Source organism: Hyaena hyaena, unplaced genomic scaffold (assembly GCF_003009895.1).
Source record: "Hyaena hyaena isolate Hyena2069 unplaced genomic scaffold, ASM300989v1 scaffold_98, whole genome shotgun sequence".
NCBI lineage: Eukaryota > Metazoa > Chordata > Mammalia > Carnivora > Hyaenidae > Hyaena > Hyaena hyaena.
The window spans coordinates 2,860,838-2,873,498 of NW_024080730.1; the positions used below are offsets into that span (position 1 = coordinate 2,860,838).

At 60.1% G+C, this 12,661-nt stretch overlaps 1 protein-coding gene across 1 annotated transcript in view; it reads right to left on the reverse strand.

The window, feature by feature from the left end:
- SHANK2 (SH3 and multiple ankyrin repeat domains 2) overlaps positions 1 to 12,661 on the reverse strand; it is a 419,611-nt gene that overhangs the window by 311,583 nt on the left and 95,367 nt on the right. Inside the window, exon 9 of the mRNA XM_039235341.1 lies at positions 7,756 to 7,822. Within this exon, the coding sequence (XP_039091272.1) occupies positions 7,756 to 7,822 (67 nt within the window). The remainder of the gene's footprint in view (positions 1 to 7,755; positions 7,823 to 12,661) is intronic.

Consider the following 12,661-nt stretch of genomic DNA (forward strand, 5'->3'; position numbering starts at 1 on the left):
GGAGGGGGCGGGTCTCTACAGGAGGGGGCGGGTCCTGCACGGGAGGGGGCGGGTCTCTACAGGAGGGGGCGGGTCTCTACAGGACGGACGGAGCATTACACAGACCTTCACAAAGGACGTGTGCGTAGCACAAGTTACCTGTGGGTTTTGTGGGGCGCTAATGAAGGGGATGCTGCATGATACTGGTTGTGAAAGGGGCCTGATGTGGTTGGGAGCCCGGGGACGGGGTGTGCTTACGCTGAAAGGGGTTTTCAGAGCATATGTGGTTGAGCGTCTGGGGGAGACGGTGGGCGTCCGCGGCCTCCACGCTTCTGCTGCGTGGTGGGGGCTGCGGCTCTTCCCTGGGGGCCCAAACGCCCCAGAATGGGAAGCAAAGAGCCAGGAGAGCCTCAGGTTTGGGGAACAGCTCAACCCGGAGGGCGGGAAGGAGGGGACACGTGGGAGGTGGGAGGGTTTGCGGGCACCTCTCGACGCGCCTGCAGCGGCCACACGTGGCCCCACAGGCAGGGCAGCGAGGCCCCTGCGCAGCAGTCACGGCAGGACCCTCACCAGCCCGGCCTCCCTCCCGCTCCGAAGGGCCCGGGCACGCCTGGCGGGCCAAGAGGCTGCCTGGGGGGTGCCGGGGAGCCCAGGACAGACGGTGGGCAGGGGAGACACGCAGGCCACGGGAAGTGAAGGCTTCGTGCCACTGCTGCACCTTGCCAGGACACAGACAGGTGTCACTGGGAGTCGGAGGACACGGCGTTCGGACGGAGCAAAGACCTCAGAGAAGGCTCCCGCATCCACGCTCGCCAGCCCCGCGCCAGAAGTCAGCCACACGAGGAACCCCAACCCAACGTGGCGCACGTGCCACTTGTAACGGTCCCAAACAGGGCGCCCCCTCAGCTCGCGTCCCCGCACGTCCACTCGCTGCTGGGGATAAAACTTCTCGACTGACAGGCAGAGAGACGAGGGGCTGGGGGCGGGGCGGGGGTGGTGCCCCAGCAGCGGGCACGCGACCGGCAGACAGGAAAAGAGGGAGCAGGAAGGGAGTCCGGCTCGCGCGCCCGCACGGCTCCCTCGACCCTGCAGAGGCCACAGACCCAGGAACAGAGTCAACGTGGCAGCTGCCGGCAGCGGCCGCTCACAGCCGCTCGGGCTGCAGCGTCTTGCCAGGGCTTTTCATCATGTCTCCTTCCCTCTGCAACTGAACTGGCGCTGGGAATCCAGACAACAGCTGTGTGACTGCCACCCAAATGCAGGTATGACAGCAGCCTGGCTTTCCTGGAGAAGCCGCCTTCCTACAGCTCGTAAGGGGACCCGGCCGAGCCGACCCCGATCGATCCAATCTGATGCAATGAAACAGGTTTGAACTTGGGACTTTTCCCAGGACCTGCCGGCAACCACCAGCGGCCCGCTATGTCTCCAGGTAACGTGGCACATTTTACAGTCAAAATGCCAGGAAAACAGAATGCTTCTTTCAAATCAGATCTGGTTTATTTCACAGCAGGTAGACTCTACCCAAACAGGTATTTAAAAAAAGAAAAAAAGAACCATTGCTCAATATCAGCCTGGGTTTTACATTCTCACCCCTACACACACACACACACACACACACACGCACAGACACACAATATTGCATTCAGAAATCTGTTTGAAAACACCACCCCCTATCCATCATCTATACATCTCAGAAGCGTAATTACACAAGCACTCAGTCTCAAAACCTAGCAACGGTAACCAAGTAGTTCTTCACCGGCTGACCAGACACCCAAACTCACACATCAGCTCAATGTGCTTCATCTCGAAAAACAAAGCCTCCTTGCCTCTCTGTCTGTAGCTGCGGAAGGACAAGATGTATGAAAACAAACCTTGTTCGGCTGAAGTAGAACAACCCATGACATTCAGTCTCTCTGACACTGCATGTCCCCACAAAGCCAGGCAGAAAACAAAAATAACAAAGACTGGAAAAAATAGGTTATTCCGGTCCAAAGCTGATCAGCTTCCAACATGCTTAATATTTGCACGACCGTTTCGGACACGCGCTTTCGGCTCCCTGGCAGCCTCGCTAAAGGGACCTGCATCCTACAGAAGCCATCGTAAACGCCCCCTGGCAAAGCCTGGAAGAGCCGGTGGGCTCGTGTGCTCAGCCACAGCTCAACACTGGAGGATAACAAGCAGGGATTAACTTTCGTGTTTGCAGCAGCTTCACAACCATCACTTTGTCCGAGTGGGCAAACGCAATAACCAAATGGAGGTCACGTTTAATTTTGTTCAAGAGGAAGGGAGTTAAAAAACAAAACAGAACAAAAAAGAGCCATCGGCATCAGTCGGTAGCAACGTACATGCTGGCCGGATTGTGAGCAGAATGTTTCACGACAAGATGTAGTCTCCCTTTTAAAGGGACAGAGATGCGTCCACACGGCATTCGGAATCCATTTCCGGATTCTACAGACCTCGCGGTGCCTGTTAATCACCTCACTGCTTTTCAGCATGTTTCCTGTCTTCCCCGAAGGCCACGTCGGAGCATCCCAAGTGCCCTGATTTCTTGGTAGTGCACTTCCGTGTCCGGAAGACAAAGGGTCTGCCGCTCCCAGGCGGAGGCTAGTTGGTGGTTTGAAGGGGCTTTTGGAGAAAGGCGTCGCCGACTGCGCAAATCAGGGAAACATTTGGCCTTTTAATTGACTCGCTCGGAAGGATCAAAGCTGACCCCATGTCCCCACCTGCAGCTTGGAACTGGCGGATCCTTCCACCATATTTATACTCAGCAATGTAAACCAACCCGATGCAGATAAAGGGGAACCTTACCCTTATTTCCTCGGTCAGGAGTCCTGACAAGTGAGGTTTGTTCTCCAAAATGGTGCCCCGGCCCCACTAAATGTCTGACCAACTCAGGTCTGCTAGCGAGCGTCACGAGCCGTCCTGACACAGAGGCAAGGGCCAGCAGCCTCAAGTTCAGGGCACGTGTCCCCCTCTTCCATGTTTCTCCTACCCCATGGGGTAGCTTCTATGTCAAGATTTAACGCAGATCATAAAGTAGAAACACAGCCTCATCCCGTCCTCTCCACCAACCCCACCAGGGTTCGTGAGGCTCACAGAAATAGACAAAGGGCACGTGGGGACAAGTTGAAGCCCTCCAGCAATCACGCTGGACACCCAGCACCCAAGAGTCCAGGAGCAGACAGCAGAGTGGCCGCAGCCTTGACCTTGACAGAGAGTGACAGCACCCTCACAGGTCACGAGGATGGGGGCTGAGAGCCAGGCCACAGAGGGCAGAATTGGCGAGCCGCGTGGCCATGGAGCCTCACCAACGGCACACTAGAGGCCCTCACTGCAGCGTGGCCCCAGAACTACGTGGTGGAACAGTGGAGAACAGTGTCCCCAGTGCCACCCACCGCCCCACACCTGCTCTCCCCATCCCCCATGAGCTCTGCACCCCCAGACTCGGAGGGAGGGTAAAACATCACAATACTCGGGCAAACACATCTCATCCAGGGATATCTACCTCTGCAGAGGTAACAGCCTCAGAAGGACAGTCACATGGCGACGTGAGTGCCCGCGATGATGGCTGATGGAGCCCCAAAAGGACATGTGATTTAAGAATCTTAAGATTAGAGCATCCTGGATTTAGGGTGACCTTAAATACAAAGACTCTCTCCCTTGTCAGAGAGAGGAGAGGGAACTGGGGACACAGGCTCGGACAGCGGGCCACACGCGGCGGCGACAGAGATGGGGGCCATGCCTGTCACCCAAGGGATGCCAAGAGATGCCGGCTCCCATCAGAACCGGAGGGAGGTGAGGATGGATTCACCGCACCAGCACCTCGACTCTGCACGTCCAGCCTCAGGCACAGAGGCAGAAGAGATCTCCAGTGATTCCCACTGCCCAGCTGCTGGTGCCTCTTTATGGCAACCCCAGGACACTGGCACGTGGCCCATCCTCAGGGTCTAAGAAGCCCACCCAAGATGCGGTGGGGCAGGCCGGCTGGGGGGTCCCGGGAAGCACAGGCGGGGCTGGAGTTTGGAAGCCCAGCACTGGGACGCCGGAGGGACACAAACTGGTGGCTGCAACACCCCCCCAGGCCCTGAGTTGAGCTCCCTGGGGGCGGCTCTGGCCACCTGCATTCTGCGAAGCTCCCCAGGCACACCCCACACTTGGCACTCACTGCTGGGTGCCGGGGAACCCTGGAGATTTTGGTCGGTGACTCATGACCAGTCAGGAACAGGAATGGCGGTGGGGGGCAGGGGGGAATCCCAAAGTGTTTGGGGATCGACCACCAGCAGCTCAGGAGACTCACCGGGTGGAGGGCGGGGGACGAGGAAGCAGCCAGGGTGACACGGGTCCAGGACATGGAGAAACGTGTGGATGCAGCAATCAAAGAGGAAACGTGTGCAAAAGAGTCTACTTTTCTAAACGGTCACATGCTGTTCTCCAGTGAGGGGGTGACGGTGAGTAGCCTGTCACGCTGGGGAAAAGACTTTCACCTGTGCTCCGGAACCCAGGGCAGGGAGTCCAGGGGGCATCAGGGTCTGTGGTCCACACCTCCGCCCCAGCCAGGCCTCGGGCGGACAAAGGTCCCCAAGCTGCACAGGGCCTGAGCGGGAGAAGGTGCTTGGTGAAGAGTCGCCGTGGAAAGAAGTGACAGGCACCTTGGTACCGGCTAGTTCAGGCACCCCCGGGGCTCCCTAAGGGGGTCCCAGCACAACACAGCGTTTTAAACCCAGAGGGAAAAGGGTGTCCCCTCGGCCGCAAGAAGCAGATGGCTTTCCTGAACGCTCGACTTCTCCAGACGGGGAGGCACAGGCCAGCTCGGCTGGGGCTCTGGGCCAAAACCCTCAGGTTTCAGAGCCCAGACTCCCAGGGGGCCACCTCGTGGCGGTGACTCTGCACCCGCATGTCCTCCTCCCTCCCGCTCCGTGTCCCTGTCCCTGAGAGCCACTACCACGTGGCACCCTTCACCTGCAAGGTGTCCCCGGGACCCTGTGTGGCAGGAGCATGGCGGGGGCCTCCAATACTTCTGATGGGAGACAAGTGAGGGGTCAGAGGGCAACGTGGAGTCAAGGAGGAGTCAGGACGTGGGGAGGAGCCGTCAGTTCCCCAGGTGGGAGCTCACTCTGGGCCGTGGGGAGGACGGGGCCGCAGGAGCTCCGTCTAAACAGACGCCCGGGATCGGAGGCGGAGCAGCTCGCACGCCGTGGATGTGCGGCTGCCCTAAGCGGCAGGCCCCCCCAGGTCCCGGCTTCCTGCCCGGCAGGGGGCGCTGTCCCGCCCAGACTCTCCACCGCACACGGTGCCCCCCTCCCGCTCGGCACCCCCCTCCCGCTCGGCACCCCCCTCCTGCACACGGCACCCCCTCCCCTGCTCGGCACCCTCCTCCAGCACACTGTACCCCCCTCCCCCGCTCGGCAACCCCTCCTGCACACGGCACACCCCTCCCCTGCTCAGCACCCCCCTCCTACACACTGTACTCCCCTCCCCCACTCGGCACCCCCCTCCTGCACACGGCACACCCCTCCCCTGCTCGGCACCCCCCTCCTGCACACTGTCCCCCCCCCTCCGCTCGGCACCCCCCTCCTGCACACAGCACCCCTCTCCCCCACTCAGCACCCCCTTCCTGCACACGGCACCTCCCTCCCCCGCTCAGCACCCCCTTCCTGCACACGGCACCTCCCTCCCCCGCTCGGCACCCCCTCCAGCATATGGCATCCACCTCTCCGCCCCTTCTCCCCACCCCACAGGGCATGTGCTCCCCCCCAACAAGGGAGGCACAGGTCTGGGGGGCCACAGGGCATTAGTTCAGTGAGCACAGGGCTGAATCCGGGTTTTACAACAGAGTGAGGACATCAGTGAATCAGCGCGTTCACAGATCTCTGTGGCCACAGAGGACCCACAGGCCTGTTTGCTAGATCACGTCAGACCCCTCGTCAGGAACTCAGAGGAAAGGTGAGGTCTCTTTTCCTTCTCCGCAGGTGCTGAAGGGGCCCTCGGGTAGCAGACCTCCTTACCACCCTTTCCCTGTGGGGCACACAGTGGAAAAGCCCACCACACAGGGGACAGGGGGCACGGACCACTGCCTCACGTGACCACAAAAGCTGGTGCTGCGTCTTCACGGAGGTTCAGAGTAAAGGCCACAGACCTCAGCCCCGGGACAGAGAGACGGACGCCGCGTAAGCCTCCCCCGAGTGTCCCCAGGTCCCAGTAGGGCTGCCCTTCGTAGTCTAAATAAATCATTGGTCAGAACAGGCGAGGAGTGATTCGAACAGGAATTCCTTCCATCCTAGGAAAAAGCCCTCAGTCGGTCCGAGGTGCCTGCATCCCATATAGGGGATCCCGAAATCTCAAAACAGAGGAGACAGTCAGGAAGCTCCCCACGCTTTGTTTTAAAATCAACTTAGTACCTCAAGGGACACGTCCCTCTGTGAGTAGGACAGTGAAGGGCTGGCCCTCCCACTGGCGGCGGGCTGGGCCGAGAGCAGGGGTCTGAGGGTTTCTAGGCTCCTCCAGGCACCAGGGTCCGGAAGCCACTCCTGCCTCCCTCCGGCCACGCGGCCCCATCAAGGTCAGTGCTCAGAGCAGTAAGGAGGGCTGGTCAGCACCACGGGCAGCTCAACTCCCCCCATCCTGCGGTCGGGGTGGGGGCCCCACACACGCTCCCTGCCTCCCCCTCAGCTCCCTGTCCTGCTTCAAAGAGCCCTGATTCCTGGAGCAGTGGCCAGGACTTAGTCGGGGAGCCAATCCCATCCCGCCGCACGGCTCTCCTGTGGGGACACAGTAGGGAGGGAGCTGCTGGCACCCCGCGGGCTCACTCCATTCTCTAAATCGCGTGGCAGACGTGACCTCCTGCATCTCTACAATGCGCTTGCGGAGGGGCTAGTGCCGCCAAGGGGGCCCGGGTCTCAGAGCAACACGGCGGCTTGCCCTGGCTCCGGGGAGGGACTCGTGTTGGCATCGGGCTCGCCTTCGGGAGGCCCCGATGCCCAGCGCACAGCAGGACGACTCAAGCAAAGCTCCTGGTGCCGCATCCTTGTGCGGTTCTCAGACCCAAGGTGGGCACCGGCCACACAGCAAAGACGGTAAAGACTTGACAGCCAAGCACATGCTTTCGCTCACCCCCAACACCAAACACGAGGGGGAACACAGGCGGTGAGACACAGATGAGCCAGCTTTCCAGGCGCCTCGGAGCCCGCCGCCCTCCCCGCCAGTGGACTGGCACCCTTTGCGAAAGCTCACCACCGCTGGTCCAGTGGGACTGCTCCCCGCTGCAGGTCGTGTGCATGCCGGGGGCTGGAGGAAACGGGCCAGCGGGCTCTTCCAAGATGCAAGACTGGGCCCAGCCGCCGGCAGGGCGATGGGCCAGAGGAGGAGCCCCAGAGGCTGTCCTTCTGGTTGGCACAAGGGGTACTGAAAGGGGAACGGTGGTGAGCACCCCCGCGGGGGCAGAGGCACGACTCGGGGACGGGGACCCGGGGGTGACGCCGGTCTGTCCCCCGCCTCGTTTAACTATCACCTCCAAGTTTACACGGGGGTGTGTGATACACAACAACAACCCATCCACGTCAGCTGAAATGCACCGGAGAACCGGGCGGAGAGCAGGGCCCTCTGCCCTCGGCGTGCGCCGTCACACACGCGTGAGCGAGGAGGAAGAGCGGCTGCCAGGGCCGCGCACGCTCGGGCACGTGTTGCTAGCTGCGGGCTCGGAGCCAGCGGCACGGGGGTTCGAGGAGGCGGGGGCGGCCTCCTTGCCAGACGGAGCCCTGCGCCCCCGAGTCTACTCACCGATGTCTGTCTCTTTGTGGTTCTTGATGTACTCCGCCAGCTCAAAGTTGCCCGCTATGATCGCCACCTGCGAGAGCGGACATCACGTTAGAAGACCGACCGCAAGACGCTGGCCGTCCACTCGCGTTCGCACCACCCACGGCCGCCCCGCACGACGGGCCCAACCAGAGCCCCCGCCCCCCAAAACAAGACATGCAGCTTTACTTTCCATTTTATTCAGATATAACGGACACACAACGCCCCGTGAGGTTAACGTGTGCCACGTAACAACGTGACGTCTGGGGATGGTGGGAAGGTCACAACTAGGTTTCTTAACCTCTGTCACCTCATATGGCTACAAACACCTTCCTCCCTGGGACGAGAACTTTTAGGATCTGCTCTCTCGGCAACTCGCCAGCGCACCTGGGCACAGGGTTAGCGCCAGTCAGCGGGCGGAACGCCACACCTCCACCACCGTCCACCGTGTGCCTGGGGGTCAGCACCGCCCGACCACCTGCCCCCCCAACCCCTGCTGCCTGCCTCAGCAACCACATGTCTGACCTCTTTTCCGGTGGGTTTGGATTTTTAGAGTCTCACGTGCCAGTGCGATTACAAGGTTTATGTCCCCGTGTGACTTAATTCGCTTAGCTTAGTGCCCTCCAGGCCCGTGCGTGTTATCACAAATGGCAAGAACAGGCCTGACTCTTTTTTTTTTTTTAATTTTTTTTATTTTTATTTATTTCTAGGACAGAGAGAGACAGACAGCGTGAGCAGGGGAGGGTCAGAGAGAGAGGGAGATACAGACTCTGAAATTGGCTCCAGGCTCTGAGCTGGCAGTCAGCACAGAGCCCGACGCGGGGCTCGAACCCACGAACCGTGAGATCATGACCTAAGCGAAAGTCGGACGCTTAACCGACTAAGCCACCCAGGCGCCCCCAGGCCTGACTCTTTAAAACAATTTTTTTTTAATTTTTTTAACGTTTATTTATTTTTGAGAGAGAGAGAGAGACAGAGCCCAAGCAGAGGAGGGGCAGAGAGAAGAGTGAGACACAGAATCTGAAGCAGGCTCCAGGCTCCGGGCTGTCAGCACACAGCCTTATGGAGGGTTTGAACACATGAACCATAAGATCATGACCTGAGCCAAAGTTGGACATTTAACCAAGTGAGTCACCCAGGTGCCCCTAAAACAAGTTTTTAAAAATAAATTTATGTTGAGAGGGAGAAAGAAAGGACATGATTGGGGGAGGGGCAGAGAGAGACGGAAAGAACCCCAGGCAGGCTCCGTGCGATTAGTGCAGAGACCAACGCAGGGCTCGAACTCACAAACCATGAGATCATGACCTGAGCCGAGATCAAGAGCTGGACACTCAATCGACTGACCCCCCAGCACCCCAGTCATGACTCTTAGAACGGCAGCCACAGCATCTTACGGCCCCCAGATGCTGTGAGCCACACATCATGCTCGCCCCCCTCAGAGCCCCCGGCCACCCTGCGAGGTGAGGCTCTCGTTCCAGCAGAGCCCACAGGAGAGCGAGCGTCCGCCCAGAAGGCCCCAGCGGGGACATCCGCACAGGAGCGGGCGCTCCGTGAGCCTGCGCGGGGACCCCTGGACCGTGTCCTGTACGCCCACCAGGCATGCCCGCGAGTCCCATCCTTCTGATTAGATGCGAGCCGCTCCCCATGAGCAGAAGAGAATCCTTAAAAAAGTAGCCAAAGCTCTTCCACCAGATTTCTGTTCGGCGGAAAAACCCCCACCCCTGCCTGCTTGCGGAAGACCAGAACCGACACCCACAGGAAACGCTCCCAACCCGGGCCCCGCGGATCTGTGGGCTGACACGGAGGGGCTGGGAGGAGGGAGACCTGCGCCGGAAGCACATGGGCAGGGCTCCCGGCACCACGGGCGACCATGTACACCCATGGGAGCCGGGCCTTCAGGTGCCAGCCTTGGGGGAGACACACACACACGCACGCACGCACACGTCTACAGCCCTGCAGTGATAATGCAGGAGGGACACAGCCAATCATCTGGAGCCTTATGAGCAAAACCTGATTTCCCGGAGAAGGGACTCTGCCTCGACTCCACGTGAGTCTCCCGCCTGCCCCGTGGATTTCAGCCTTGTGGCCCCCACACTCATGCGAGCCAGAAACTGCTTCTATACAGATCTCTCCAACCTGGCGGCCCCGCCACCCCAGGGTGCCCTGACGGAGGCAGCTTCCCACGGAGGCCAGGGGGCCGCAGCGCCACAGACGCCCAGGGACCTCGGGTCCCTGCCCTCAGGACTGACACCCCAAGGATGCCCCCCGAGGCCGGCCCCTCCCCGGCTTGCCCTAAAGGACCAGCCATGGGAGCCTCTGTGGACACCAGCAGAGGCCGGAAGGCAAAGACCACTTTGGGGGCGGCCCCTGGGTCTGCGGGGACAGGCAGGGCTGGAACCATCATAGAACGACGCTCCCGCAGGGCCGCCCACCTGGGGCCCAGGCTTCAGAGCGGGCGCCCTGGGCACAGCACGGCGACAGAGGTGAGGGGCCCAGGTAGGAGGTCCACGCAGCCCCCCACCCCCCAGGAGCTGCAGACCCAGGCTGCTAGCACTCAGGGCAGCAGAAGGGAGGCCGCACGTAGCTCAGGACCCAGCGTCACTCGGGATCAGGCTTATGATCACTCTGTGCTTCCACCAGAAAGCGGAAACGTGAAGCTTCCTCACACCTGTTAGGGTGGCTGCTATCAACATCCAGAGAAAGTACTAAGTGTTGGCGAGGATGTGGCGAGAGCGGCCCGCTTGCGCCCACTTGCTGCTGGGAAAGTAAAAAGGTACAGCCATGGTGGGAAACAGCTCGGGGGCCTCGGGAAGTTCAACAGAATTACTGCACGACCGGCAATGGGGTTAGGCCCAAAGGGACTGGACGCACGTATGGTGGCTGGTTTTATGGGTCAGCTTGACTGAGCCCAGGATGTGTCTGTGAGGGCATTTCTGGACAACACGAACAGCTGACTCAGCAGACTCAGTGAAGCAGCCAGCCCTCCCCGGCTCGGGTGGGCCTCGTCCAATCAGTCGAAGGTCTGAGTAGAGCAAAGAATCTGCCTGAGCAGGAAGTCCTCCTGCCAGACGGCTGAGCTGGCACGTAGGTCACTTCAGACCCCGACGGAAGTACCAACGGCTCCTGAGCCTCGAGCACCGGCTTTCAGCCTGAGCCCAGCGCCACCACTGCCTGGGCCTCCAGCCTGACCACATCAGCCCTTGGACCCCTCAGCCACCGTGGTAACTGAATATTCTCTCTCTATAGGGTTGTGTGTGTGTGTGTGTGTGTGTGCACGCATGCATGTGTGTGTAAGGATGTTTTACATGTGTGCACGTGTGTATACATAAACATGTGTGTGCACGTGTTTATGTATGTATATGTGTGTTTTACATATATGAGTGTGCATTTTGTGTGTTTTGTGTGTGCACGCATGTTTTACATGTGTGGGTATGTATGTTTGTTTCCAGGTATGTGCATGTTTTACATGTGTGCAGGTGTGTGCAGGTGTGCATGTTTTGTGTGCACCTGTGTATGCATGTGTATGATTTGTGTGTGCATGTCTATATGTGCATGCATGCACGTTTTCATGCATGGGCAGTTGTGTTTGTGTGTGTGCGTGTTTCGTATGTGTGTGTATGTGCGTATACATATGTATACATTTTGTGTATGCATATTTCACATGTGTGCTTATATGTGCTTGCGCGTGATGCCTGTTTACATGTGTGGTACGTGTGCATGTGTGCACACATGCACACGCACATCCCACGGGCTGTCTGCCTGCTGAGCGCAGGTCTGGTGCCGGGGTGGGGCCGCTGTAACAAGCTCCCGCCAGTGTGGAAGCAGCCCTGGGGGCAGGGCGGCGGAGGCTGGAAGGGGTCTGGGCTGCACAGACAGTCAAGGCCGTTCTGATGGACTCTCACACCGAATCGCGAGGAAACGCGGTCACGTTATAAAGTCACAAACAGCTCGGCCGACTGCTCACGCCCTAGGGTTGTGTGGAAGCAGAAGGCCCAAGCGAGCACTGGGACTTCAGCCGAGGCGGCGTCCACGCAGAGTGAAGAAGCGGCGAGCCGGCGGCGGTGGGGGGTGGGGGGTGAAGCGCAGGGGGAAGGAGCCAGAACGGGAAGCCTGGGGCACATCCCCAGCCCATGCCCGTTGCAAACAGTGAGAGCCTGTGTTCTGAAGAGAAAACTGCGCGCAGTGTAGCCGCACTACCACTGGACAAAGCGCACGGCTACGGGGGCAGAGAGTCCACGGGTCTGGAGTGAGGGCGCAGAGCCGGGTGGGGGTGCGGGAAGCCCGGGGGCTTCTTGGTTTGGACGAGACGGGGCAGGGATCCGGGTCGGCAAACACACAACACTCTTCACGAAGGCGATTCGGAGACAAGCAGGCCGCTGCCGGGTTGCGCCAGGAGCCTTGTGGGGTGGGACCGGCCTGCAGAGCGGGGGCGAGGCCGCTGCCCCCGTGAGCCCGCAGGCCGGGGCACCGACCCCGACAGTGCTGTTCTCGAGCCGGAAGACCTCACGGAGCCGGCTGCCGGGGCCCGGACCGCTGGGGACCCCACACCCCTTCCTTCCCTGTCCGTCGCTTTTGGAGCCGGAACGTCTTTGGAAGCACCCAGCTCGTCGGTGTCACGGGTTCTCAGCGGGGGACGTGCTTGGCCTGAGGATGCCCCGCACCTGAGTCTCACTCACACCTGAGCTGGATGATGTACAAACGGGACTGTGGACTTCAGAGGTGGTGCTGGAGTGAGGTAAGACTTCTGGGGGTGTCGGGCGAAACCATTTACACGCCAGAGGGACACGGATTTGGGGGCCCGGGGGTGGAGTTTTACTTAATGTCTGTGCCCGCCCTGCCCCTCCGTCCTGTGTTGAAAACTAACCCCCAAGGAAAACGGTATTTGGAGGTG